The 24,208-nt window shown below is 48.0% G+C and overlaps 10 protein-coding genes, 1 non-coding gene and 1 pseudogene across 12 annotated transcripts; 8 read left to right on the top strand and 4 right to left on the bottom strand.

Annotated features, from left to right (window-relative positions):
• Nucleotides 1-101: 101 nt before the first annotated feature.
• F4807DRAFT_426792 (uncharacterized protein) lies at nucleotides 102-3,772 on the bottom strand. The gene is made up of 3 exons (XM_047998100.1): nucleotides 3,365-3,772; nucleotides 3,079-3,245; nucleotides 102-3,016 (listed from the first exon to the last, which is right to left on the bottom strand). Exons 2-3 carry the CDS (start codon nucleotides 3,161-3,163, stop codon nucleotides 501-503), a joined length of 2,601 nt encoding a protein of 866 aa, XP_047853988.1. The 5' UTR covers nucleotides 3,164-3,245; nucleotides 3,365-3,772; the 3' UTR covers nucleotides 102-500.
• A 1,381-nt stretch (nucleotides 3,773-5,153) lies between these two features.
• Nucleotides 5,154-7,332, top strand: F4807DRAFT_467679 (MFS general substrate transporter; the record flags this gene model as incomplete). Its single annotated transcript, XM_048002520.1, has 8 exons — nucleotides 5,154-5,278; nucleotides 5,352-5,406; nucleotides 5,478-5,574; nucleotides 5,635-5,725; nucleotides 5,777-6,276; nucleotides 6,337-6,579; nucleotides 6,707-6,850; nucleotides 7,007-7,332. The coding sequence occupies 8 exons, from the start codon at nucleotides 5,154-5,156 to the stop codon at nucleotides 7,204-7,206; spliced, it is 1,455 nt and encodes a 484-aa protein (XP_047853987.1). The 3' UTR covers nucleotides 7,207-7,332.
• Nucleotides 7,333-7,361: 29 nt separating this feature from the next.
• F4807DRAFT_451806 (succinyl-CoA synthetase-like protein) lies at nucleotides 7,362-9,909 on the bottom strand (the record flags this gene model as incomplete). Its single annotated transcript, XM_048000267.1, has 8 exons — nucleotides 7,362-7,604; nucleotides 7,681-8,683; nucleotides 8,742-8,958; nucleotides 9,016-9,090; nucleotides 9,154-9,244; nucleotides 9,323-9,466; nucleotides 9,535-9,656; nucleotides 9,714-9,909. 8 exons carry the CDS (start codon nucleotides 9,907-9,909, stop codon nucleotides 7,362-7,364), a joined length of 2,091 nt encoding a protein of 696 aa, XP_047853986.1.
• Nucleotides 9,910-10,018: 109 nt separating this feature from the next.
• On the bottom strand, nucleotides 10,019-11,388 carry F4807DRAFT_426771 (uncharacterized protein). Its single transcript, XM_047998099.1, has 4 exons — nucleotides 11,000-11,388; nucleotides 10,905-10,939; nucleotides 10,732-10,846; nucleotides 10,019-10,680 (listed from the first exon to the last, which is right to left on the bottom strand). Exons 1-4 carry the CDS (start codon nucleotides 11,050-11,052, stop codon nucleotides 10,596-10,598), a joined length of 288 nt encoding a protein of 95 aa, XP_047853985.1. The 5' UTR covers nucleotides 11,053-11,388; the 3' UTR covers nucleotides 10,019-10,595.
• A 620-nt stretch (nucleotides 11,389-12,008) lies between these two features.
• F4807DRAFT_94045 (uncharacterized protein) lies at nucleotides 12,009-13,068 on the top strand. The gene is made up of 2 exons (XM_048003682.1): nucleotides 12,009-12,350; nucleotides 12,415-13,068. The coding sequence occupies exons 1-2, from the start codon at nucleotides 12,088-12,090 to the stop codon at nucleotides 12,866-12,868; spliced, it is 717 nt and encodes a 238-aa protein (XP_047853984.1). The 5' UTR covers nucleotides 12,009-12,087; the 3' UTR covers nucleotides 12,869-13,068.
• A 355-nt stretch (nucleotides 13,069-13,423) lies between these two features.
• On the top strand, nucleotides 13,424-14,758 carry F4807DRAFT_94020 (uncharacterized protein). The gene is made up of 3 exons (XM_048003681.1): nucleotides 13,424-13,829; nucleotides 13,939-14,388; nucleotides 14,457-14,758. Exons 1-3 carry the CDS (start codon nucleotides 13,583-13,585, stop codon nucleotides 14,669-14,671), a joined length of 912 nt encoding a protein of 303 aa, XP_047853983.1. The 5' UTR covers nucleotides 13,424-13,582; the 3' UTR covers nucleotides 14,672-14,758.
• Nucleotides 14,683-16,938, bottom strand: F4807DRAFT_94062 (Microcystin LR degradation protein MlrC). Its single transcript, XM_048003683.1, has one exon. The coding sequence runs from the start codon at nucleotides 16,355-16,357 to the stop codon at nucleotides 14,846-14,848; it is 1,512 nt and encodes a 503-aa protein (XP_047853982.1). The 5' UTR covers nucleotides 16,358-16,938; the 3' UTR covers nucleotides 14,683-14,845.
• Nucleotides 16,939-17,437: 499 nt separating this feature from the next.
• On the top strand, nucleotides 17,438-18,792 carry F4807DRAFT_426756 (uncharacterized protein). Its single transcript, XM_047998098.1, has 3 exons — nucleotides 17,438-17,460; nucleotides 17,662-17,836; nucleotides 17,896-18,792. Exons 2-3 carry the CDS (start codon nucleotides 17,721-17,723, stop codon nucleotides 18,551-18,553), a joined length of 774 nt encoding a protein of 257 aa, XP_047853981.1. The 5' UTR covers nucleotides 17,438-17,460; nucleotides 17,662-17,720; the 3' UTR covers nucleotides 18,554-18,792.
• A 363-nt stretch (nucleotides 18,793-19,155) lies between these two features.
• F4807DRAFT_460675 (uncharacterized protein) lies at nucleotides 19,156-19,477 on the top strand (the record flags this gene model as incomplete). The annotated part of the gene is made up of 3 exons (XM_048001556.1): nucleotides 19,156-19,199; nucleotides 19,256-19,326; nucleotides 19,380-19,477. The coding sequence occupies 3 exons, from the start codon at nucleotides 19,156-19,158 to the stop codon at nucleotides 19,475-19,477; spliced, it is 213 nt and encodes a 70-aa protein (XP_047853980.1).
• A 1,447-nt stretch (nucleotides 19,478-20,924) lies between these two features.
• On the top strand, nucleotides 20,925-21,015 carry F4807DRAFT_t83. The gene has a single exon. It is a non-coding gene; the product is annotated as a tRNA-Glu (tRNA).
• A 1,861-nt stretch (nucleotides 21,016-22,876) lies between these two features.
• F4807DRAFT_426753 (S-adenosyl-L-methionine-dependent methyltransferase) lies at nucleotides 22,877-24,156 on the top strand. Its single transcript, XM_047998097.1, has 2 exons — nucleotides 22,877-23,294; nucleotides 23,380-24,156. Exons 1-2 carry the CDS (start codon nucleotides 23,152-23,154, stop codon nucleotides 24,059-24,061), a joined length of 825 nt encoding a protein of 274 aa, XP_047853979.1. The 5' UTR covers nucleotides 22,877-23,151; the 3' UTR covers nucleotides 24,062-24,156.
• F4807DRAFT_t84 lies at nucleotides 24,020-24,106 on the top strand (annotated as a pseudogene). Its single transcript has one exon. The product of its transcript is annotated as a tRNA-OTHER (tRNA).
• Nucleotides 24,157-24,208: the final 52 nt, after the last annotated feature.

The following is a 24,208-nucleotide window of genomic DNA, read 5'->3' as shown; positions in this document are numbered from 1 at the left end:
CCTAAAATCTGGCTGAAAAGGTCAATGATGGTATACGGATCACATCACAACGCATCAACAAAGTACAGCACGCAATATACGAATCTAGGGAGGAGGCCATTGTAATAGATCAAATCATCAGACCGCGCAAATCTCTGTATTCCGAACTGAACTGTTTGCTCTGCCTGCCATGCTTGCCTGCCTGCTTGTCTGCTTCATTTTTGCTTTGCTTGCTTTGCCAAACTCCGAACAAGAAACACATAAACGCGAACGCCACCAAACGATTTGTGAAAAAGCAAAATCCGACATTCTCGCCCCGAAGCATTACTTTGTCTTATCAGCCTTGACCTTGACCTTGTCCTCAAACGCAAACCCATTAAAATCAATCCCGAAAAGCAAAAGCAGAAGCAGAAGCAGCAGACGTCGTATGATTCTGAATCCATGGGGTCTTATCATCATTTGCACTTGCACTCTTCAATTCAATCCGTGGACCCGTCCATCATACTCTCGTAAAGTCGTAATCACATCTTGAGTTCCGCGGAGCGGCACGCGGTGCACAGCACCACCATGTCGCCGCGATCCTTCATCGGGAAGATCTGTCCGTCGTCGAAACCTCCTCCGCACGTCGCGCAGCGGAAGCACTCCTCGTGCCACTCGCCGCCGAGGGCTCTCACGTACTGGCCGATGACCGCCGTGCGGCAGCCCTTACACTTTGGCGCCCGACGCTCCGTCCGTTTCGTCTGGCAGTTGATGCACCACGCATACCCGTCTTTCTCGATGTGCGTCGCCCCTTGCTCGAAAGGGTCGCCGCACTCCGCGCAGAAGAAGTGTCCGTAGTGCCAGTGCGCGCCTAGCGCTACCACATGCTCACCCAGAATCGGGGTCTTGCAGTGCTTGCACCGTGGTGCGAACAACTCGTGCCAGTCGAGGTGGCAGTAGAATCGCAATCGCTCGTCTCCGTCTTCCGCCATCGTCTGCCCCGGTTCCTCATCTAGGATCTCGCCCGCAGCTCTGCGGCGGATACGATCAAGCCGCTCGTTCCGGAAGTTATCCGGCTCTGGGCTGATCTCGAGCGCCTCGAGCGCCGTTCCACACGCGTAGCACCGGAAACATTGCGGGTGAAACCGCTCTGAGTTTCCGGCTAGAGCGACAAAGCGGCCTTCGATGGGGAGCCCGCATTCGTGGCAAATCGCCGACGCACGACGACCAACTACTCCTGGGGCTGGGGACCAATGACTTCGAGGGCGTCCTCGGGCGTTGTTGGACGCTTTGGGGTCCGGTAACGGTCTAGCTGAGGGTTTTCGGTTGTCGTCGGGAGTAACTATAGTCGGGACGCCAGGTGCCTTGCTGCTGCTACTGTCATCATCGGGTAGCATGATTTTCGGTACAGCTGGACCATCGCCCGAGACGGAAATGACCGGCACCTTAGGGCCGTCGTCCGCCCCATCTACCTGAATACTTGGGACGGACGGCGTGCGGGTAGAAGGCCGTGAAGCTGGGGACGGCTTCGAGGCCTCAGCAGCCTCCGTAACTGCGATAGCAGGGACAGACGGCTGCGGACTTTGTGAACCCGCACGCTCTTTTCCGACGACCCCGAAGGGTCCGACTCGGCGTTGGCTGATGGCGCTGGGCTTGGACTCTTCTAACTTTGAATCAGTCGCCTCTTTCTCCGGGGGCTTCCAGTTTTTGTCAAAGCTTACGATTGGACGTCCGGGGCTGTCACTGACGGCCGACGGAGTGGGGAGTTTTGCGCTGCGGTCCTTGAGCCGCATGCTTGTGGCTTGCTTAATATCATCACTACGGATCTCCATGCCATTCTTCTTAGGGATGCTCTCCTGAGAAGATCTTGGCGAGTTGGAAAGGCTATTTGTCGTGTAGGCAGGGTTGCGAGACTGCGATGGAGGATTCTTATGAATCTCAAATCTGGATATGGGCTTGGCCGGTTCCGATGGTTCAGGAGAAACGGAACCAGAAGTAGGCGTAGGAGCAAACTGAACTCTGTTGGGAACGCCTCTTGACTTAAGTCCCAGAGGTTGTGTCTTTTCAGGCAGACGAGGCTGCCTTGGATTGCGTTCTGGTGTCGTACTCTCTGGTTCTTCCCAGATTTGATCGCCTGAGAACGGTTTCTCGATCTCTCCGCTGATGTTGCGCTTCAGGCTGCTGAGGCGACGGCCGCCAGAGCTTGACCGTGCAGCACTACCAATCGAACCATACGACTTTGACTTCTGCGATCCCATAGAATAGGTCCGCTGCTGATCCATACTATTGCGGGCACTCTCTGGCGAGGGTGCTCTTTCGCTACTAGAGGAGCTTCCAGAGAAGGATCGAATAGAGTCCCTTGCGAGGCCCGTGGCGCCGATCTCACTGCCATATCGTCCGCTGCTAGCGGTACGAGCATGGGCATAGCTATCCTTTCGCAGGTGTGGCTTGTATCGGTACGGAGCACCAGGCTCCGGTGGCTTTACACCGTGTTGATGCTGCCAAACCAATTCAGCGGCCTCGTCTAGAGCAGCGTTGTAGAGTCGTGATTCTTCATCGTCTTGTTCGCCGGCTGGTTGCTTTCCCTTGTCCTGTTCATGGAGTTTCAAAGTCTCCATAGCATCCATAACATCCATTGCATCGCGAATCGAGACGGCCTCTTCCTTTTCCATCCATCGTTGTCCGCGCTCCATGTAGGTGGCACTGGGGACAACCTCGCCAGGCTTAAGTGGAGGAGGGGCAGTGGCAGGGTTCTCGGGGTAGTAATCTCTCCCAGTTGCGGAGGTTAGCGTAGAATACCTCGACGCGCGAGAGACTATGCTAGGGGCGAAACTTGGGCGGCTACCACGAGGTCTGGGGCTATCTGATTGTGCTCTCATGTGGTTGCTAGAGGCTTCGGATAAGAGAGATGTGCTTCCAAGAGACGGGCGACCGGCAGTGACTCGTTCTGTAGCAAGGCGAGCTGTGGAATCGTGGCGTGGTAGGGTCGGTTGTGGTAGCGGACGTGCTCCTCCTGGTCGAGTGACGCGATTATCTCGGAGATTTGCTAGGTAAGCGGCTATGGAAATTGTCAGTGCCTGTGCATTGACCTACAAACACGGATCATATAATGATACTCACCAAACTGATCGTTGTTCATATAGGTAGGTGACGGCGGCGTCACTTTTCTGGTCGAAGACCTTTCTTTTGACTTGGCCCTCGGCATTGTTGCGAGTTGCGAAGTCGGAATATGTAAATATACACACTGACTAAGGGTGCGCTTGAATTGTGATCAGTTCCTCAATTTGCTGCTGGCAGAGGTTGTTGATTGGGTCAGCGACAGCTTGGTTTGTAGGATCAAGTAAGTGATACTTGGTTTATTTGGATTGTGATGCGATGTGATGATGATTAATTGCTGTTTACTTACAAACTTCTTAGCTGCCGGAAGGTTGCTAGGGAAAGAGAGGGTATTTATTATGGACTGTTATGGATTAAGAAGTATGTTTTACAGATAAAGTCATAACGCATGATGATGTGTCCACCCGAGTTCCTTTATTCGGTCGGGTACCTAGCAGTTTCCCAGAAGACCCAATTGAGGAATGGAGAATTTTGTGTGGTGCTTTCCGGGGTTCAATGCTACCAATGTTTTCACTCGCAGTTTCCGTGCGTTGCTAATGCGTTGCTAGGGCAGCCGGTTGGGTGGACAGGGCAGGAACAACAAATAGGGTAGGACAACTGGCAGGCCCGGGTTTTCAATTCCCCACTCCGCCAGCTGGCTTTGGGTAAAGCTAGAAGCTTCCTGCAGCGGACGGTTCCACTTTAACTTAACCATTGACCTAGAACTTCCAGGTCTGTACTCATCCATACTCCACTACGGCATATACCCTACATATACGAGAACCAATCCGACACCGTCTATATCCTTCAAATCGAGCCGTTCGCCAGTCCTACCATGAACCTATTTAAATGGATGCGACGCCAGGTTTATTAAATGAGATTCAATGCAGCATACAGATACCGTCGAGCACGTGCTTATGAGCCTCCCTTCAACTCTACCAGTTCTATTCAACTGTCGATCTTTCAGAATGGATATTTCCTAAAAAACCATCCTCTTTAATGGCCAATCCAATCTTGAGAAACAAGATCCATAAGGTTTCTTTGCCAGACATAAATAGAAGAGGGTCCTCTATGTCGAGAAGCACTGTTCTACATAGTATCACCCTAACATCAATTCATTCTAGTCGTCACAAGTCTTTGATCAGAATTCTAAAACAGAGGCCTCGCACGTTGTGTTCTCATATTTCCACTTCTTTTCCGGTCTTACGTGTATTCAAGTAACAGTGTCAATTGCAGAATAATAACCCAACGGCCACACTATTTACACAGTAATCTCACCGAGATACTTGCGGATGTAATTCTCTGGATACCGGCTCAGGAGTTTTGGGGGGTAGCCTTTTTCTTTAACTCTTGACGGTGACTCACCGCACCATGGACCGGGCGGCACAGCAGGGGCCTTTGTTTCTTCACGCCAAGACAGTATCAGAGATGGATCGGTCATAAAAGATTTTTGCTCCGGCCGATTTTCCGAGTTAGATTGACTACTTCACCGTCAGGCCATGACCACCGATAAGCGATCGCTATTCTCTGGGGTCATTATATGACGGAGACCAACGCTTGAGTGAGACATCTCTCCGATACTAACACATACTAATCCCTAATACCCCTTACGTTCGATATTTCCCTCTTATCTCATATTATTGTTGGCGAATGCGATAGGTGACGCCCTCTCCGGACACGGAGATGCCAGTTACACATACGCAGGTGATAGCTTCAAGCATCACCAATTGCCTTACTAAACCGCAAACCCCGTGGGGCGGTTCCCGCGGGAGTCGGTATCGGGCATATGTGGCGATCGGTCTTTGCTAGCAGAGCAAATTGGCTTACCTAGAGATTTACTAGGTCTTTTATGGTAGTGCAAATTATTACCGAGGGATTGTTATTCCCGGTTGATTTTTACATAATGAGTGAGCATACAGATATTTTCAGAGGGTTATAATACATGTGTCTAAACGTAAATCTAAGCTCAGTTTCTTGATGTCATATATGAATAGTAGCCTTCTTTGTTTTCGGCAATGTGAATCTTATGAACCAATAATCTACCTAGTTCGATTTTCCCTTGATTTACCACTCGCCGCCTTGAATTATCTCTAGTCGCCATGACGGTATCCAATAGAGGACAAGAGAACATCGAGAATGGTAATGACGCACCCAATGAAATCGCTTCTCAACCTCAATACAATGCTCAGTCGCAGGACGAGTTTAAGGAAGGCGGCTATGGCTGGTTAGTTACTCGGCGATCAATCTTGAAAGATCTGACTTTAAAATGTGGCCGATGCTAACTAGTGTCCTCTTAGGGTTGTGATTTTCGGTGTTTTCATACTCAATGCTCATACCTGGGGACTCAACTCGGTAAGCAAGTTCCAACGTTGTCTAAGACAAGTCAATATCAAAATTTTCTAATCGTTCTATGCCACCCCTAGAGTTATGCTGTGTTCCTCGCTTATTACCTTAGAACAGGCACATTTGGAGCTAGCGAGCTCGGATATGCCTTCGTTGGCGGATTATCTATCTCCATAGGTACCTATATATTCCTCTCAGTATATAGGGTATTGCTATGTCTTACTAACAGCGTCACAGCCCTTCTTGCTTCCCCGCTGGCCACTTCTCTGGTGGGATGGAAGCGATGCGGCACGCGACGAACTATATTTCTTGGGGTTATATTTGAGACGTAGGACCATCTCCAAACTATCCACGCGGTTCACATGCTGACCTCTTACAGAATTGGGTTCATCGGCTCCTCTTTCGCATCAAAGTTATGGCACTTGGTCTTGAGCCAGGGAGTGAGCTTCGGCTTGGGCATGGGCCTCTGCTTTGTCGCCTCCGCATCTGTCCCTCCTCAATGGTTTGTAAAACGTCGGTCGTTCGCCAACTCCATTGCCGCTTCCGGGTCCGGCTTTGGTGGCCTATGCTACTCGCTGGCGACCAATGCGATGATCTCTAATATTAGCCTTCCATGGGCGTTCCGCATTATAGCTATCATCTGTTTCGTAGTAAACAGTGTCGCCGCCTACCTTATCCGGGATCGGAATGCAGCTATCGGCTCTGTTCATGTAGCCTTTGACTGGAAACTGTTCAAGAGGCCGTCCTTCCTCTTAATGCAGGCTTGGATGGTACTATCGCTCATTGCATACGTCATACTTGTCTTCAGCATCGTCGATTATTCCCAGTCGGTTGGCTTGACGGCTTCTCAAGCCTCTTTAGTAGGGGCATTGTTTAACTGTGGGTACCCTACCTTACTACTATCGCCGGTGAATGAGGCTAACTACCTATGTGATATAGTGTCCCAGGGACTCGGAAGACCACTCATAGGACTTTCAAGTGACTCCGTCGGCCGTTTGAATATCGCGAATCTCAGTACATTGTTCTGCGGGCTCCTCTGCTTGTTCTTCTGGATATTTGGCACCAAAACCTTTGCTGGCTGCATAGTGTTTGCCCTCCTTAGTGGTAGCGTTGCTGGCGTGATGTGGGCCACTGTTGCTCCTATATCCGCCGAAGTTGTTGGGCTTGCTCTTATCCCGTCAGGTCGGTTCTGAAATTTGCTTTTAGCATCGCCCCTTACCTATCCTCTCCTTAGTTCTTACGGCCCGGCATCTTCATAATGCTGCTAGCAACGATTTCTCCTAACTACGACATACTAACTACTGCATAGCACTATCAATGACGTGGCTTGTGCTCGTATTACCGGCAACGTTCGCTGAGGTTATCGCTGTAAGCCTAAGGCGGCCAGGAGAAGGGGGTTACATCCGCGTCCAGCTCCTCACCGCATTTTTCTACATAGGCGCATTTATATTCGGTAGGTCTCACCGCTCCACAACCTGCTCATACCTAGGGATAAGTCGTAAAGTTACATCATAAAGATATACCATAAAGAGATATATCAAAACTTGCTTGATACATGTCTACCTATAACTCGATCTGTGATTCCAATTGGCTAACGCTTTCGAAATAGGCTGGGCTCTCAGAGCTTGGAAAGTCTGGGAACTAGAACAAGTCCGTCTTGAAAAAGAAGAGCGCGAGCTTGCCATCCGTGATGAGGGCGTCTTGTCGTCGGCTTTGGAAACTCAGTCGCATAATAGTGACCCGAGGTCTCAACCTTCTCGAAGGCCATTTTCAATCGTTAAGGGCCTTTGGGTCATAGAACGGGTTTAAGAAAATTGTAAGCGTTCAAAGCTAAAATACGGCATTATTCATGGTATAGACAGGTAGGGAAACAAAATTTACAGCAATATTGGGCTGTATAAACATGTGTATCAGTACGAATTCGCATGTACTCTATCGTAGTACTAGATGAATCTATGCCTTGTCTATGAGTTGACAATATCACCTTGAGTCAACTCGACAGCCTTAGCAGCAGCCTCATCAAAATCGTCAAAAGCGAACAACGGCAACCCGCTCTGGGCGATGATATCTTGTCCTTCCTTCTCATTCGTTCCACGGATTCGCACCACAACCGGCACCTTCATCTTCAACTCCTTAAACGCCATGATCACACCTTCCGCGATCATATCGCCGCGTGTCAGACCGCCAAAGATGTTGACGAATATACACTACGATGGAGAGTGGATTGTAAGCTTTACATCTTGATAAAGTATGTGTCTAGAAGGGGGGAAGGGGAAAAGGTACCTTGACTCTTGAGTCCTTTAATATGAACTCAAAGCTCTTCTTCACCGTTAAACTCGTCGCCTTTCCACCCGTATCCAAGAAATTCGCCGCGCGGCCTCCTACCTCGGCCAGCGCGTCCACTGTGTTCATAGCCAACCCCGCACCGTTAACTAGAGTGCCGATATTACCGTCCTTAAGCTTGATATACACAATCCCCTCCTTCTCAGCGGCAAGTTCGTCCGGGTCTTCGGCGCTTGTATTGCGAAGCTCTAGGACATCCATGTGCCGCCCACAACTTTTGGCCGAAGCGGTATCAAAACCGTAGTGCGCCCCTGTGACCAGGATCTTCTTACTGGCGCGAGGAGCTTCGGTGATCCAGGTTTGTACGAGGAAGAATTCCTTGCCTATGAAAAGCATTATGAGTTCGTCTATCAGGGATCTCAAGGAATCGCCGGACTTTGGGTCAAGTTGGAGGTGCCTGACTATACCTTCCAGTGGCATGTCATCTGCTTTTGGGAGGCCATAGGTAAAGTCAAATTTTCTTACGTCGGATATGTGTCTTGTCGGGGAGGCGATCACACAAGGCCTTCTGGTCGATCTGTTGATGGTTATTGCGAGCATCTTCTGGGAATCCGGATCAACTCCATAAGAGATGGGGATTTCGCGCTCGCGCAGATACGCCAAGCAAGCTTCCTGGGGTAGGTATATACTCCGCCTTTGAAATTCGAGCTCTTGGCATGATGTGTGTCGGGTTAAAGTAGGTCGACGAGCTAAGGTGTGCATTTCTCTTCGCTGAGGGCCCTGGCCTGGAGTGGCACCAGCACCAGCGGTTGTTGTGCTATCTAGAATAGATTTTAATACTGGCCCGAATCTGGAAGGGTGATTCACTATGACTGCTCCAGCTGCCTTCAAGGCATCAATTTTGGTTCGAGCTGATGGGTCACCAGGGAGAGAAAATGCTCCAGAATGGCCCATGATTCGTCCCGAGGGAGCGTTGACTCCTCCAACGAGGGCTGCAACTGGTCTGCCGAAGGCATCCTTGTCAATATCGATGCTATGATAGAAGGTCCACGGATACTCACTTCGGATTTGCAGACTGTTTTAGGTGTCTCCTAACCAAGTCAGCAGCGTCGAGCTCAGCATCCCCTCCAATTTCTCCTATTAATGCAATGGCATCTGTGTCCTTATCTTCGATGAGGATCTGTAAACCTTCCTTTAAAGTCGTTCCTGGTACAATATCACCACCGACGCCTATACACATACTCTGGCCCAGCCCGGATCTAAAGGTGGAGGCAGCGGCTGGCAAGGAGGGTTAGAGCTCGATGCATAGAATCATGAAAATAATGGTAGACCTACCCTCATAGCTCAACGTCCCTGATCTTGCCACAATTCCTACTCGTCCTGGTTTAAAACACGGTAGTGGTTGGAAACCTATAAGGAGTATTCTGAGTTATGGGTTATGCATAGTTGAGCACAATAACAATATTCACTAACCAATTCTGCATTTTCCAGTGACCGAGATGATGCCAGGTGAGTTGGCGCCAACTAATCGACATACGCTTTGTGTTTTTAACATGGACATAATCTAGATTGAATTAGAATCATATAACTTCATATTTCTCGTGTATGTGTTAGTATGTGGTTATGAAAACGAAATACTTGCCCGAAGCATATCATGAACAGGTATATGTTCGGCCACGGCAACGATGAGTGGTACTTCGGCTTTGATGGCCTCCTCGATGGCGTTGACAGCATCTTTTGCGGCTACGTAGACGGCCGTTGCATCTGGTTTAAGTTCATCTACAGCCTAGAGGGATGGATTTCTGTCAACTCTAGTTTACTCTTTGAAATTAGACTAGACTGGAATTTCCATACACCGCGGACTGTAGGATAGACTGGCAAGCCTAAGTGTTCTCCGTCTCGACCCGGTGTCACGCCCCCGACTATTTTGGTGCCCCATGCTATAGATTCACGAGCATTTGCGGTGGCTTGCCTCCCTAAACTTACAATGTGAGAAACTGTTGACTACTATGGGGGGTAAGAGCGAGATGAACCTGTAAACCCTTGGAAGATAATCCTGGTATGGCCACCTATTTTGAGGTTGCTCAGAGTTGCGTCGTAGGCTGCATCGTTGCTCGAATACCGGCGACTCTGCGGGAGAATCCGTGTTAAACGGGCTGAACCGAGACTTTGAGAGGAGACAGTAGAAAGATACCTCAAAGGCCGGGTCCTGAGGGTGCTATATGGCATGTTTTCTAATGAGTATACGTGACGAAAAATGCTGAAATATCTGAAAGCATGTCAAAGCTTCGGTTCTTCATAAGCCGAATGGATCGTCTTAACCGGTTCTCCATCGACCCTGCTCCGGACCCGGAGTTCTGGTAAGCTCCAACTTTAACCGGATTTGGGAATAAGTCGGATATAGTCAATTGGTTTCGTATGTGTAATCAGATCATGAAGAAGGTAGGTATGAAAGGTAGAAGTCTGGTAAAAACGGCGACGTCTGACTAAAGTGTGTAGGTACATACAGATGTATAGTTTACCTAGGTAGTTACCTATGTGTGGTTTCGAGTCCACTGTTTCGTTTACTGTACTAATAACTACCTAGGTACTTCAAGTATGGTGGCTTCAAGTATGTACATGGGAACAGGAACGTTGAATATATTTACCATCTGGTGATGTACAATATATATACCCGACCATATCAAACTTCGTCTGGGCTTTATAGCCGTTTTCTCCGGTGTATGATAGGAGGAAATTGGGTTGGTCCTTGGAGTTAAGAGCTCATAGTGTCCATCAATACCCCCTACTAAGACCGTGACTGATATAGTAATAGTAATCAGTATGCTGGAGAGCAGCTTACTATCTACTCAGAGCCGATATTCGGGTAATGGAATATTTTTGGCGTTTTCAGGTTGAAGGCGATTGGTACCATACTACCGCCCCTGAGACTCCGAATTGGACGGCGGATCCGGGTCCGCAAAGCCCAAGTTCTTAAAGTCGTCCTTCGCCATGAGATTCCTACGCAATGAGAAGAGTTCGGTAAATCTTGGATTAGAAGCAGGTGCTTACCGATCCATACGGCACGACAGATAAGACTTGGCGAGGCTACGACACTCCTCGTCATTCATGCCCTTGACTTTCCTAATACATGAGAGATACTTTGTCATGACAGCCTTGCATTCGCCTAAAGACGTGACATCAGCAAGTGACAATGCGACAGTGAATAATTGGGGTTCACCGACCATCATGATCTAAGGGGAAGCTACCGCGCTGTGGCCTAGGTGCGAATGAGTTCTCTCACTCTTTCGAAAAGGATTGTATTAGATAGGAGACATACGGGATTGGCTTTCCGGCGTAAGGACCTGAACCTGGGCTACCGAAAGAACTCATCGAATGTGATTTATATTCTTCCTCACCATTCCTTAATCTCGATTAACGTCGGTTGCGGGTGAAGAGATCGGGAAATTATTTTCTATTATTGATTTTCGTTCGATCGCATGTGTGATCTAAGAACATAAGATTGCGGATTGAGCTTTGAAAATCTGGAGACAGACAGTGTCAAAATCATTGCATACTATGTCTTATTCAAATAGAGATGTCTAGGCGTTTATAAGAGTCCTGAGACAAAACACATAGACCGTACACATTTTACGATTCATCAAGTTTCAATCTTCGAGATTTAGTAATTGAAAATGACATATGAACAATTAACAATTGGGATTCTCGACAAACAAAGATCGAGGTCTCAATATTGAGATTGAACAATGCATACTATGTACCTAGTACCGTGCAAATCAAAAGGTTCTAAGGTTGTCAGCGGTGCATGTGCCATGTGCACGGTACAAGGTACCTACAGGGATCTCGACCCCTCCCCCCACATCGGTCGAGTACCTCCGGCGATCCAGATGGTTGCTGGGCGAACAACCGCTTGCTAAAACAATTTGACATCACCTCACTGCAGTGTGTTCAGTCTGGACCTTCCCAAAACCTGCTGATTTGCTCCTTCCTATTTGCCTGTGGAGATAAGTTTATCTATTGTACATATTGTTGTACGTACACAATTCTTAACCTTCCAATTTCTAATTTTCAAAGCCACTTACGACTTGACATGAACAACTTCAACATTCGATTCTATCTTGAATATTACCAATCCAACTTAGGCGCTGAACCCTTATACTTATACGTACCTAAAACTGAGAAGACCAGTAACGTGCTGCCAGCCAACAAGCCACTCCCCACCTCGTGTCTGCAACATCGCGAGCGGTGAATTGGAATACCGACATACCCGATTTAGATACCCAAAAAAAACTCTTCGTTGACTTTGCTCGGCCTCTTTATATCCTATATCCTTTGCTATAACCTCTGTCACCGCCAAGCGCGGAGGTGACCGACTACCTTGATGCTCGAAAATACCCTGGATAGAAGATGCGGTTAACGCCTTATCCATATGTTGCGCTCTCTTCCATAGCTGCGACGACCTTTGCCCTTGCCGAACCCATCGCCAGCACACTCGGGTTCAGCGCAGTCCAGCATTTTAGCTCTCCAGCTATCTTCGAGAGAGACCTCACTTGTCCTGCCAACTATTTCAGTTGCGAAGATCGAGGTGCTGCTTTCGCGGGCACCTGCTGTGAGAATGGTCAATTATGCTCCCTAGATGCGCATAGCTCAGCAGCCTGCTGTCCTACGACGTGAGTTGCCTTAAGATAAGAAAATATTCCCATGATATAACTTGAAACTTACGTTTAATTATAGAGCAACATGTACCGGAGTAGCACCTACTGGTACAACAACTCCCGTCTCCTACGTGAGCAACACGTATTTCACATTTCCATACATACCAACATCATTTGCCAATTCGGTCGCATGCACATCGGCTCTTAATCAATGTTCGAGCAATTACCAGGCCTGCATATCGGACTTGGCAGGCTCAGGCGGTGGGACCTACGGGGTCACTATTGTGGTTCCGGGAGGAGGTGGAACAACAATCGCGGCAACTCAAGGCACCGCACTCCCTTCGGCAACAGCGACGTCAGTCTGCTCCAGCTTGTCATCTGAGGCTTGCTATAACCTGCAGACATCCCAATGCGCATCAGCCGGCTCGACAGGCGGATTTGTCGTTGGGAATCAAGCACCACGGCCTACTGCCGCTTGTATGGCTGGCGTCATTGCCGGAGTGGGCCTAGGGCTCGTGGGCGCACGTATGTGAAAGCTGATCAGCATGACAGAGCTTTCACTTATTTCCGACGTGAATGCGCATGGTATCCTGGAGGTCCGGATGCGGATTGGACGATGTCATGAATATTTACGACCCTTTTTCTAATTGTGTATAATTTGACCAGCAATTATAGATGCGTGTCTTCGGTATAGGACGGTTGGGGCTGTATGTAGTACTCGGATAAAGGAAGGATCTTGTTTATGAGGAGGTCGAGAGAATTGCATAAAGATGGGATGTCATCTACATAGTGGTTCTCAAATAATGAAGGCGTTGATTCATTGTAGTGAGACCACCCTTCAATACTCTCACGAACATCCAGTACACGATTATCTTGAGGAAAGAAACCACGACGATGATTTCGCAAAGGATAGACGTCTTTTATCATAGACATTATCTGGACGAGACTGACAAATGACTATTGGATAATAAGTTCACTAGAACTGTATGTAGGAGATATCCGATGAGATAGGTATAAAGGGGGTCCCGTCCTAAGTCTCGACTAGTTCGCCCGCTTCTAACGATACAGTACTCCACATTGCTCCGTAAGCGCGGCGCGATATAAATCACAATAGAGAGCATTATCGTCGTGCTTTAGAACAAATTCATACATCTATATTCTTGAACGAAGCTTCCAGGGAGTCTATACTGGTAGTCTTATTACTCAGCTTAAATATCATCACTTTTTAAAGAGGTTGTACCTATATAATGCCCCTGGACAAGGAGGAAGCCGAGGCACGCCTAAAGGCTCGAAGGCCAATCCCGAAGCCGAAACCGGCCTATCTCCCTGTAACTGGGTCGCCGTTAACGGTTGACAAGGACTTATATACTTCGATCGCGACGGCACCGCGAACTACGATCGAAGAGTTCGTGATCCCTATCAGATCTGGGAGAGCGTGGAAGGCGCCTGCCGGGTCCATCATCCGGATCAGCACCCCCGAGGGCCCGCAGGTCGGTACGTGCGAATAATAGAGAAGAGCAAGCGCAGTTTTTCGCTCTTATTAATTATCCATGCATGAATTCGAAGCAAACAAAGTTTACTAAAAAAAGACACCCTTACTTAGGCGACCTGAATATCTGGAACGCGCACAACCCGCGCGAGCGGTTCTGGGCGGCGCGCACGAAGCAGCTGTACTCGTCGCACGTGTCGACGCACGACAAGCTGTGGTCGTGCCTGCCTTACATGCGCCCGCTCGTGACCATCGTCGACGACAGCCTGTCGTGGTACGGCGTCGACGAGCACGGCGGCCGCGTCCACGATCTGCTGGGCACGCGCTGCGACGGGTACATATCCAGCGTGCTCGCCGGCAAGGGGTACGACTTCCACTGCCACTCCAACCTCACGCGGGCCGTCCTGCCCTTCGGCCTCAGCGAGAGCGACGTCCACGACGTCATTAATATTTTCCAGGTCACCGGGCTCGACGAGCAGGGCCGTTACTTTATGAACCCGTGTCCGGCGCAGAAGGGAGATTACATCGAGTTCCTGGCTGAGCAGGATGTGTTAATGGCTTTGAGTATGCATAGTTCTCGTCATATATACCCTTATTACTCATACGATTATGCCGTTACTAACGTCATGAAGGCACGTGTCCGGGGGGCGACCTGTCGCTATGGGGGTTCGGCGCTGATAGCGAGAAGGAGATGATTAAGTGCTGTCGACCGCTCAAAGTCGAAGTCTTCAAGCTCGCGGATGCAGACTTCCTGCAGAAAAGCGGGTGGAAGCCCGCCGAGCCAGCCCCATACAAAGGACTGCATGGCATGCTCGTGCCTGAAGGAGAACACGAAGCGGCTAAGTGAATCATTGGATGACATCAAAGCTAGTACGCTAACTGACCAGCCACTAAATACGTGATACTTGTGCTGTACTTCCTGATCTTGTAAATTCTAAGTAATTTTACGTAGAAGATGAACAACTCAAAATCGGTAACATTTCATCATGCATCTTACGTCACGGTTGATAGTCATATTGGTCTATATTGGCTCATTAGACATGGAAATCAATCTCGCAGAAAGATCTGGTTCTTTAAATGAACGGTCGAACGGCCACATTGGACGTAAAATCCGTTTGTGTCCCAATCTTTCGAGGTCTTGGTCGACGCCACCAGGCGTAAGACCCAGCATCCAGTCCTTGGCCATATCGTACAGCTCCGGTTCTAGATAGCCGATCTTCACGATGACAATATCTGTAGAACGAGGCTTAAGATCAAGTTCTGTGAAGTCGCTCTCGTGGTGGTACGGCTTGCGCAGTTTCGTCAAGATCGCGAAGACGCTGCCCACTTGCAGAACCACTTCGGTCTCTGCGTGTCTGTCTCCATGCTTTATTGAGTGCACCCGGCCTGTCATGGTTATCGGTCCAGCGTGGATGTTATCTACTTCTGCACCGGCTGTCACTGTCACTATTGCTCCGATGCCCGCGTCGACTGCTTTTTGGACCGCATCAGGTCCTGGTACGCTGGCGTAGATGACCTTCGGGCCTGATTCAGACTTGAACTCCGGACGCGCAAGTAGCTGCGTTAAGCCCCAGGTGACATCTCCAGAACCGCCCGCAGTGGGGTTATCGCCAGAGTCCGAGATGAAATACGGGCGCTTTTCAGATGCTAATGCGGTATCCAGACATTCCTTGAATGATCCTGTGGGAGCGACAAAAGTGAAGTCCTCGTGCGAATCCCAGAATAAATGCGCCAATTTCTCTGCGCCTGTGGTTACGGCCTGCTTATCCCAGCCGGTGACGACGACCACGGCCCGATTCCTAGGTTCGTCGGCCCAGGCATAGCCAACCCAGATCGCCGCATCTAGAACGCCTTCCATAGCTTCGACTTTGGGGACAGCGGCGTAAATGTGCGCAGCTGGTTCATCCCTCGTCGAAGTCTGCTCACCTGGTAGAAGAATTGGAATCGGCACCCAAGCCTTAAACGGTCGCACGGTCTCGCCAGCCGCCTGCCGTCGAAGCAACTGAAGCAGGTTTCGACAAGCGCGCTCTTTTGTCTCGGCAACATCCACGTGAGGTGCCGTGCGGTAACAAGTGATTAGATCTGTCCGATGCGCTAGTTCGCGCGAGACGTTGCCGTGCAGGTCCATCGAGGCCGACACCAAAACATCCGGTCCGATGACCGCGCGGATGCGCTTCAGAAGCTCGTACTCCGCATCGTCAAGCTCCTCGACGCACATAGCACCGTGTATGTCAAACCAGAACCCGTCGACCTTCGTAGAAGCAGTTATCTGAGTAAGTCGACTAACGATCTCGGCGGAGAGAGATTCGAAGGCGTCTCTGGTCACCATACCGCCTGGTAAAGCGTGGCCAATTAGCGCGCCACGCCACTCTGCAGCATCGCCTAAAGGTGTCCCGGACTGGATAAAGGGGTACCTTTTTACGATATCCCCATCACGCTGAGGGTGAAACGCTGGCGCGAGCGTTCTTGATGGCGTGAAAGTCGAAGTCTCGCAGGCTAGGCCAGCAATAGCGATAACGGGACGGTACGCCATTGCCGTGGCCTCGAGTGAGTTTATCGTTATATACTCCTAAGCCAATACGGAAGATTAACGTCGCGCAACTGGCGATTAAATCTTGATGGGCACTAAAGCTCAGTGAGCCGCTCGTCTATTCGCAATCCTCCCAACACATTCTTAGCATAAGTTTCACTCGGGTTCTCTTAGTGAGTTGACTTGAAGAGAGTTGTTCCTAGATTAGAAGCTGTCCCCACTTCCCCGCATACGAAGAGGGTATTCCTTCTATTTGATGAAGCTATCCTATCAAAGGCTTGGCCCAATAAGAAAGGTGCCGTTACATCTAGCCTCCGTTTCTAATCTTTCGGTTCAAAGCCGTAAAGATCTCGCAAGGCCATATCAACACCGGCACCTAGCGTGTTTATTCACGTCGTCTTAGAAAGTTCCGCCTTTTTCGGTCTTATGGCCCATCATACTGCACATAGAAAGAGATCACCCTTGTCGAAGATAGGATAACCTCAGGATACGCGGTCTCCTGTGTCTAAGCGGAAGCCGGTTGATTTCATGACAATTGGATCGGTGACATGAGGGTCCCACCCGACCGACAACAACTCCGATCCATCGGTGTCAGCATCAGCTACGAGAGTTCGGCGTTCACCTTTCTGAATTAGTATGCTCGGCAGTAGAGCTTCAGAATTCTCAGGGTCTTGTGTCTCCTTTAGATACCTACGGATTCATACAAGCGTTTAGCATCAACCAGCTTTCATCAAAGTCGAATCCTTAAACTGACGTGTTTAGGCGAGGTCTAATTAGACTCTTACGTTTTACGCTGAGACGTAATTGAATATGTTATATGACAGTCGGGGTAGCTCAGCTAAGGAAATGCAGCTCGACGGCACAGCCAGACAAGCAGACTACCAACATCTCACTTTATCCATGCGTTGGCGATAGATAATTGCCTTAATGAGAAGGTCGCTAACTCAAATTTTGTGATAATCAGTTTCATGTTTAGGTTATTCTAGGATTAATAGATGCACGGCATTCCCATTGCTACCTTGTCTAGTTTCAGCAACAACTAACCTACACCAGAGCGAGGAGAGCATAGAAGGAGTAGCTGCTAAAAAAAATCCACCGAAGCCCCGGTAAAGATCATCTTCGTTTCTTTCCATTCTTCACACCTACAAACCTAGACTATGTCGCCGGATTCGCGGAGAGGATGGCAACGTCAAAGACTCCGGGAATACCTCCAGGAGCCATCGCTGCCACAGCCTCATTCCTGGGCCCGCTGACCACTACTTTTTCGGCCCCTTCAACTTGTAGTACTGATAACACATATTCCTTAGGCCAAGACTTAACAGCCGTTGTGTGGCAGGTAGGCCCTACCAACTCTGATGATGGCTGTATGCCATCGAAATGGGTCGTCAATGGCTATTACTCGCCAGCCATATGTCCATATGGATACACCAATGCTTGCTTCATGACACAAAGCAATGTTGAGACGACTATTTGCTGTCCGACGTATGTTGAACAAAGCCTATACCTCCAGCCGATGATGAGACTAATCTGCCTTCTACTAGCAATCTGGACTTCAGCTGCTACCCAGGGGTTGCGTATAATAAATTCGGTTGCAGTTATTCGACATCAACTATGGCTTTAACCAGCCTTCTAATTGACTATGGGCAAACAACGACCGGCACGTACACAGACGTCACGATTACAACACAACCTATCTGGGCATTCAGTGTCCAAGTACAGAAAGCAGCCTCAATAACTTCCGCTCCAACGTTGACTTCTTCCGATGTGTCCATATTATCCGACCCTACCGCGACATCTAACCCAGCTTCTAGCACAACACTGGACGCACCCTCCGTGGTACAGACTGCGTTGACTTCAACGAGTTCTGTACCTCCTACCAACAAGTTAGCCGGCAGTGCCATTGCAGGTATCGTAGTGGGGATTTTAGGGGCACTGGCCCTAGGAGTCGTTGGCACGTTTTTGCTCATGCGTCGAAAGAAGACGCAGAATATCTCACCTCCTCATCCCAATGCTAGCCATTGCCCACCAGGTCAACAACAATCTATCAATGAGCCGGAAAGAGTTATTTATGAGTTAAGCGCGAAAGAGAAAAGTATTCATGAGCTAGATGAGCAGAGCCGTCCGTCGGAGATGCCTTCGTGGGCTAGACGTGATTCACGGAGGTCTAATAAGCAAATGGCGTGGGAGCTACCTGCGTGAGGCTGTACAATTCAATTAAAAAGGGTCATATGGATGATATCATGTACAATGTAGGAAACCTGATTTTATGGAAAGGAAGGATATGGATGGATGTACAAGAGCCCAAGTTATTGTCTAATTACTCTGATCAAGCTTGATGATATCCCACGTGTAGTGGAAGCAGATGGTATTGGCCTTATCCATACGAACGACTCAGGAATTCCTATCCTGACTAAGCTGTCAATTGAACGCTGCCCTAATTTGAGACGCTCCTTTATCTGTAGTGCGAAGGACCACGAGTAAGTGTATGGCCAATCCGATTTCATGGAGACTTACTAGTCCCAGTGTAAACCAGGTTCCTCCCTGCACTTGTAAATTCTCATCTAAGAGCTTTCGCTCATTTACACGTGTAACAACGTCAGGTATTACATGCGTATTCATATTATCGAACGTCAACGTTCCCTAGATAATGGGATGCGGACGGTTCCCGAAACTGGGTTTGTTTCTAGGTACTTAAACACCCTTGGAAATCTCTATGCCGCATTTTACTGCTCTCAATGAAGAGAAACTTTCCAAACTCCAATAACAAAAGTCAAGTAACTTCATAGAATACATCACTCATCATGGACAAGCTGAAGAAGGCAAGAGATGTGCTCACTGGCCAAACGTACGTGTTCTCCTATGTCTATTATTCGACTATGAAGTAACTTATGCTTGGAGTAGTACGGCCAACCATGGAGCTCAAGCTCAGAACCCGGGTAAAAATGCTACCAAAGATACCATGGTCGACTCCAGTACGTACAGTATTCCATCTTCATATTCGATTTCACCAGTAATGAAAGTTTAGTGGTCGATCAGGAGGCCCAGAAGAAGGGCATTCCGGGCGCTGCTGATCCAATGATCAACAATGTTGTCAACGAAGAAATCAACAAAATATCGAAATAATTCGTGTAACAGAGTCCATAATTCATACATAGTTCTGGAATCTCCTACTCAATATACCTCTATAGAGTTCCTCCATGCCGTTCTTATGATAGCAACCCTTGCTCGAGCATTACCCCTTTATGAATATGAATACCGGGCATCCGACAGAAACACGCGTGGTAGATACTAAAGATAAAACATCTATCGGAACATCGGTTATCTAAGTGAGATTATGATAATCTTCTGCATTTAACCGTAAAACCTCAAAACTAAATCACCGTCATTCCTTTGCAAAGCCGATTATACGCCCAAGATGCGATCCAAACCACCATAGCAACTATAAGTCTCCAACCGGGGTCAGCTACCCGTGTCGTAATAAATCAGGAAAGGTGGTAGCCGCCATAATCCCGATGAAGTATTGCGGCACTGCAGGAGACCCGTTAGACTTCACGAAGAACTGCCAGTACGAAAGCTGAAGCCACATAGAATAACAGTGGACGAGGCAAAGGGAGTAAGATATCCACCCGAGTGATAGCAAAAATAAAGTCCTAAAGCCAGGGGTTTTGGCCGCTTAACGTTTCAATTAGGTATGCTAAACAAGAGCAATGTATTTATAGATGAAGTCAAGGAGATTATAGTTCGAATCACGCGGCGACTCGCTCTGTACTTCCGCCTAATGTGCCGTTTTACCCCTATTTCGCGACTTCGCGGTTTACGGTTGTGCCATTTTGAAAAGTAGGACTGCATGGCTGCTAATAGCATACCGCTAACGAAGAGAGATTGGATCCAGTGAATGAAAAAGATGCAATAAGGCATTTAGCGCTATGAAAAATATGCGGGTTCCGTTGCCAACTCTTGACAGAATGAACCTACCACAGGTAGGTAGATATTGTACATAGTAGAATGCTTAAATGTACCCGTCGAGTTATAGGGCCAGTGCTTACCTACCTTGTACTACAAACACTTTGTATTCTATTATAGTACAATAGGGAAGTACTGTCTTCGGCAAACCTAAGCACATGAGATAACCTATGACTTTTCTAGCCATTTACGAATATGACGTTCGTGTACATATCCTAGAGTCTCGTGAGCAGCATATATGACAGCATGTACTGCCTCGTACGAATTCAACAAACGATACACAAAAGACCGGAAGTTTCCAACCCATCGTAGTAAAGTCAGGGGCTACATGTCAGCTGACTTGTAATGATGTGTACAAGATCTGATGAAAGTCCCAATCAAGTTTACCTGGGGGTTTGAAGGTAATCTATTATTCATAGAAGCATGCCCGGGTACATAGGAAAGAACGTCATTTATACAAATGTTTCTATGATGGTGCAACTACCCGTACTAGCTGTACGATGCGCCTTCCCACCTTCACAAAGACAAACATACCTATGAGCACCTACATACACTTATAAACTATGATAGTATGAGGATAACCTATCCCATTGCGACTCTAGCATAAACCATTATCGTCCAGTGGTTAGGATGCCAGATTTTCAAAGAATTCAAATTTGAATCCTCTGGAGACCGGGGTTCGAACCCCCGTAATGGTATTTTTTTTGTCTTTCTGTCCACCGATAATCAATGAATAACTTTTGAGCTATGTATATCCTATTATGAGGTAGCTTGTTTTTCTCTATGGCAATTTTTATATTTTTCCTGACTTCATTCGCTTGAGCGCATTTGTACCTAGGTACCTGAGTAGAAACACGAGAAGTTGTGTTTCAAGGTCGATGCTAAGAGTCCGTACTCTTCGTCAACGACCTCTCGTGCTCCTTTACCTACACAATTTCATGAATTCATAAATAACGATATGTCATCTCGTGGGGTAGTAAAAAGCATGGGCACTCATGTAAATACCAGGATGTGGACCAGGTGAAAGTCCCCCTTGAAGCTGACCTAAACGTTCTGAACGTTTAACCTAAAAAGATAAAGATGAATAGTGGGGCAGCCCTTTCACAGAGGTCAGTGATTGGTTAATAGTAGATCAGGTAAAAGACCCCTTCGAAGATCAGTAACTTTAGAAAAACAGGTAAAACTTTCTTTAAAAAACAGGTAAATCCATTTTCAGACTAGTTTAGAGCTATGACACTAATCTTACTGGCTGTTCCTTAGCTCCACATAAGACCCACCTTTACCTTATTATTTATTGGCTAAGAAACCCGGATTTGAATTACTTAAGCAACATTACATAATTCAAAAACAACATTATATAAGCAAAAAAACAGCCCCGCGCCTAAGTCACTGACAACTTAATAAAATCTAGATAGGCTTCGTTTAGAAGCGTTTTTAAAATTGAAGCATACACTATTTTAAAGCCCTCAATTCAACAAATCTAATGATCTAATTCTCATCCAGTTGCATTAGCTCTGCCATGTGTTATTAGTGTTTAAGTTGAGCGAGCAGTACCTGGCAGTAGCACGTGATACCCCTCAACTCCAACGCACCTGCTTACTTAGCCATATGAGTTCTTCACGATATCTCAGGCATTATACGTCTGATACAAGTGCAACCTAGATCAATCGATTCCTCTCATTAATCTCTATCTAATGGTATATACTTAATTTTTCAAGTAAGAATTTTTTGTTGTTGCAAAAAAGCTTTGCGCGCTGTGTCCAGTTTGTAAGCTGATTGGTTTAAAGTGGTGTTGCGCTAGTCTGAAAATGGATTTACCTGTTTTTTAGAGAAAGTTTTACCTGTTTTTCTAAAGTTACTGTTCGAAGATGACCTAAAAGAAGCTAGCTAAATACAGTAGGGATCGACAGCAGATGTCTTAAAAAGGCCAATGATTGGTTGAAGCTTAGCTATGTGACCCACCCTGTTTAGGTGAGCTATCGAGTCACTTTTTAGTTCAGCCCTGATCTCCAGATCTCTTCTCGCACCAGCGTAAGAGCAATCGCAAACGCGAACGTAATTCATTCTGCAACGATGTGCGCCTGTAATATGACTGATATATGTTCTGGCCGGAACATGCTATACGAAATTCCGTACCGCCAGCGCTAATGAGTGAGCTGGCGTCGATCCCTGGGACGTAGATGGGTGCCCCTCTCACGAGCGCAGTTGAGAAAGCGACTTGTGCACCTGTAACGCAGCATGATCCCTCGACGATCTGGAAAAGGAGGGTGATGGCTAATACTGAGGAGATACCCATCGGTTCGACTGTAGCTCTGTTCGGTTCATGAGCTTATCGACTAGTGTCAGCGGATGACTTTGTATGTGTAAGACTTTCCATACTGGAAACTATGATGATTACGAGTTCCGGCTATGCCGAAGAGTCACTTCTCATACACAGATCGAAGACGCGATAAATGATACTTTAGGTTCTGGTTACTTACAGCGATCCGTTACTCGATGGAAGTACGTATCTTGGAGGTAGGTACCCAACTTACGGGCTGTCACTGGTGACAGGGGTTGAGAAACAAATAGGAGATTCCTGTATAAACTATCGGATGAAATACAATATCTACCCATACGTCCCAATTGCCGAATAAGAAGCTGAAGCAGGCATGCATGGAATGCAAGTTCAGACAGGAAAATCGGAGAGACTGAAAGGCATAATGTGATATCGTACTCACATGCTGCTGATATGTCTCCATGAATGTCTCCGCGAATGTTTCCGAGAGAATCAATACGGTTCATGCACCAAACAGACACCTATAATTGCCTTTCCTCTCAAACAAGTCACATAGATGACTGGTGTGTGCGTAGTAGTAATACCATCGCTGTTACTCTTCTACGACCATATTTATCACCAACACCAACTCGTCCGCTTCGTCGGAGCTAGAAAAATGGCAACGGATTCCTCCAGTGAGAGTACCCGCAAGTTTTGGAAGTAAGTTGCCATCTCGGCGCATTGCTCCCTTGCTCTGTTCTGCTCCTCTTTCCCTGTCTAGGTAGGCACTGACACTCTAGAAAAGCGAAAAGGCGAAGGGCCTCTTCGAGCAGGAATGGGTCCTCAGGCTATTAGAGCAAGTGCGTGACTGTCTCCAATCTAACGCCGACTGGCTAGAGATTCGAAAGTCGTCAGACAATGAGGCGCCGGTCAAGATGATCGACTACGCCTGCGGCAACGGCATCGTTTCGCAGGCCCTGTTCGACTTCGCCGACGTCATTCGCGGCGTCGATATCTCCGATGCCATGGTCGACCAGTACAACGAGCTTAGGCGCCAATCTGGCATTGCGCCCGAGCGCATGCACGCTGTTCGCGGCGACTTCCTCGATCCTAGCGACAACGATGCCATCGCAGGACCCGACTTCCACGAGGCCGACGCCATCATCATGTCCATGGCCTTGCACCATTGCGAAGATCCGCAAGCCATGCTCTCTAAGTTGGTGGATCGTTTGCGGAGGAACGGGGTGCTGGTAATCATTGATTGTTTGCAGGACTCTGTATCAGACCATACGGGCGCGCCTTCTCACGCACACGACCATTATGTCGAGGATAAACCTGATGTTAGCTATACTATGAGTAAAATCGGCTTTTCGGCCAGCGAGATGAAACGACTCTTCTCGGACGCGGGTTGCGACCCCGAAACCATCGACCTTCATGTTTACAAATCCCACATGGCGCAGTGGTTAAAGCGTCTGGCCGCGCATTAGCGTACAACTACGTGAAGCGAGTGGGTTCGAATCCTACTGTGGGCAATTTAACCAACGGTCCGATTTTATTCAGGTTTTTTCATCCTGTTTTAGGGTTTACTAGGCGTTGGAAGGTAGTTCTAAAAAACGTTAGAAGAAGGTAGATCC

This window comes from Annulohypoxylon truncatum (assembly GCF_022578515.1).
Source record: "Annulohypoxylon truncatum strain CBS 140777 unplaced genomic scaffold F4807scaffold_17, whole genome shotgun sequence".
Classification (NCBI taxonomy): Eukaryota; Fungi; Ascomycota; class Sordariomycetes; order Xylariales; family Hypoxylaceae; genus Annulohypoxylon; species Annulohypoxylon truncatum.
Note: the sequence above shows the minus strand (reverse complement) of the source record. Positions and strands in the feature narration are given on the sequence as shown.

Excerpts from the sequence above, each read along its gene's own strand:
- F4807DRAFT_426792 (XM_047998100.1), bottom strand. The coding sequence starts at position 3,163 with ATGCCGAGGGCCAAGTCAAAAGAAAGGTCTTCGACCAGAAAAGTGACG. Across the intron at positions 3,017-3,078 it reads TATGAACAACGATCAGTTTG|CCGCTTACCTAGCAAATCTC; the intron begins GTGAGTATCATT and ends CAATTTCCATAG.
- F4807DRAFT_426771 (XM_047998099.1), bottom strand. The coding sequence starts at position 11,052 with ATGAGTTCTTTCGGTAGCCCAGGTTCAGGTCCTTACGCCGGAAAGCCA. Across the intron at positions 10,940-10,999 it reads TACGCCGGAAAGCCAATCCC|GCCACAGCGCGGTAGCTTCC; the intron begins GTATGTCTCCTA and ends ATTCGCACCTAG. Across the intron at positions 10,847-10,904 it reads CTTCCCCTTAGATCATGATG|GCGAATGCAAGGCTGTCATG; the intron begins GTCGGTGAACCC and ends TCACGTCTTTAG.
- F4807DRAFT_94045 (XM_048003682.1), top strand. The coding sequence starts at position 12,088 with ATGCGGTTAACGCCTTATCCATATGTTGCGCTCTCTTCCATAGCTGCG. Across the intron at positions 12,351-12,414 it reads GCAGCCTGCTGTCCTACGAC|AGCAACATGTACCGGAGTAG; the intron begins GTGAGTTGCCTT and ends GTTTAATTATAG.
- F4807DRAFT_94020 (XM_048003681.1), top strand. The coding sequence starts at position 13,583 with ATGCCCCTGGACAAGGAGGAAGCCGAGGCACGCCTAAAGGCTCGAAGG. Across the intron at positions 13,830-13,938 it reads CCCCGAGGGCCCGCAGGTCG|GCGACCTGAATATCTGGAAC; the intron begins GTACGTGCGAAT and ends ACCCTTACTTAG. Across the intron at positions 14,389-14,456 it reads GGATGTGTTAATGGCTTTGA|GCACGTGTCCGGGGGGCGAC; the intron begins GTATGCATAGTT and ends AACGTCATGAAG.
- F4807DRAFT_94062 (XM_048003683.1), bottom strand. The coding sequence starts at position 16,357 with ATGGCGTACCGTCCCGTTATCGCTATTGCTGGCCTAGCCTGCGAGACT.
- F4807DRAFT_426756 (XM_047998098.1), top strand. The coding sequence starts at position 17,721 with ATGCCATCGAAATGGGTCGTCAATGGCTATTACTCGCCAGCCATATGT. Across the intron at positions 17,837-17,895 it reads ACGACTATTTGCTGTCCGAC|CAATCTGGACTTCAGCTGCT; the intron begins GTATGTTGAACA and ends GCCTTCTACTAG.
- F4807DRAFT_426753 (XM_047998097.1), top strand. The coding sequence starts at position 23,152 with ATGACTGGTGTGTGCGTAGTAGTAATACCATCGCTGTTACTCTTCTAC. Across the intron at positions 23,295-23,379 it reads AGTACCCGCAAGTTTTGGAA|CGAAAAGGCGAAGGGCCTCT; the intron begins GTAAGTTGCCAT and ends ACTCTAGAAAAG.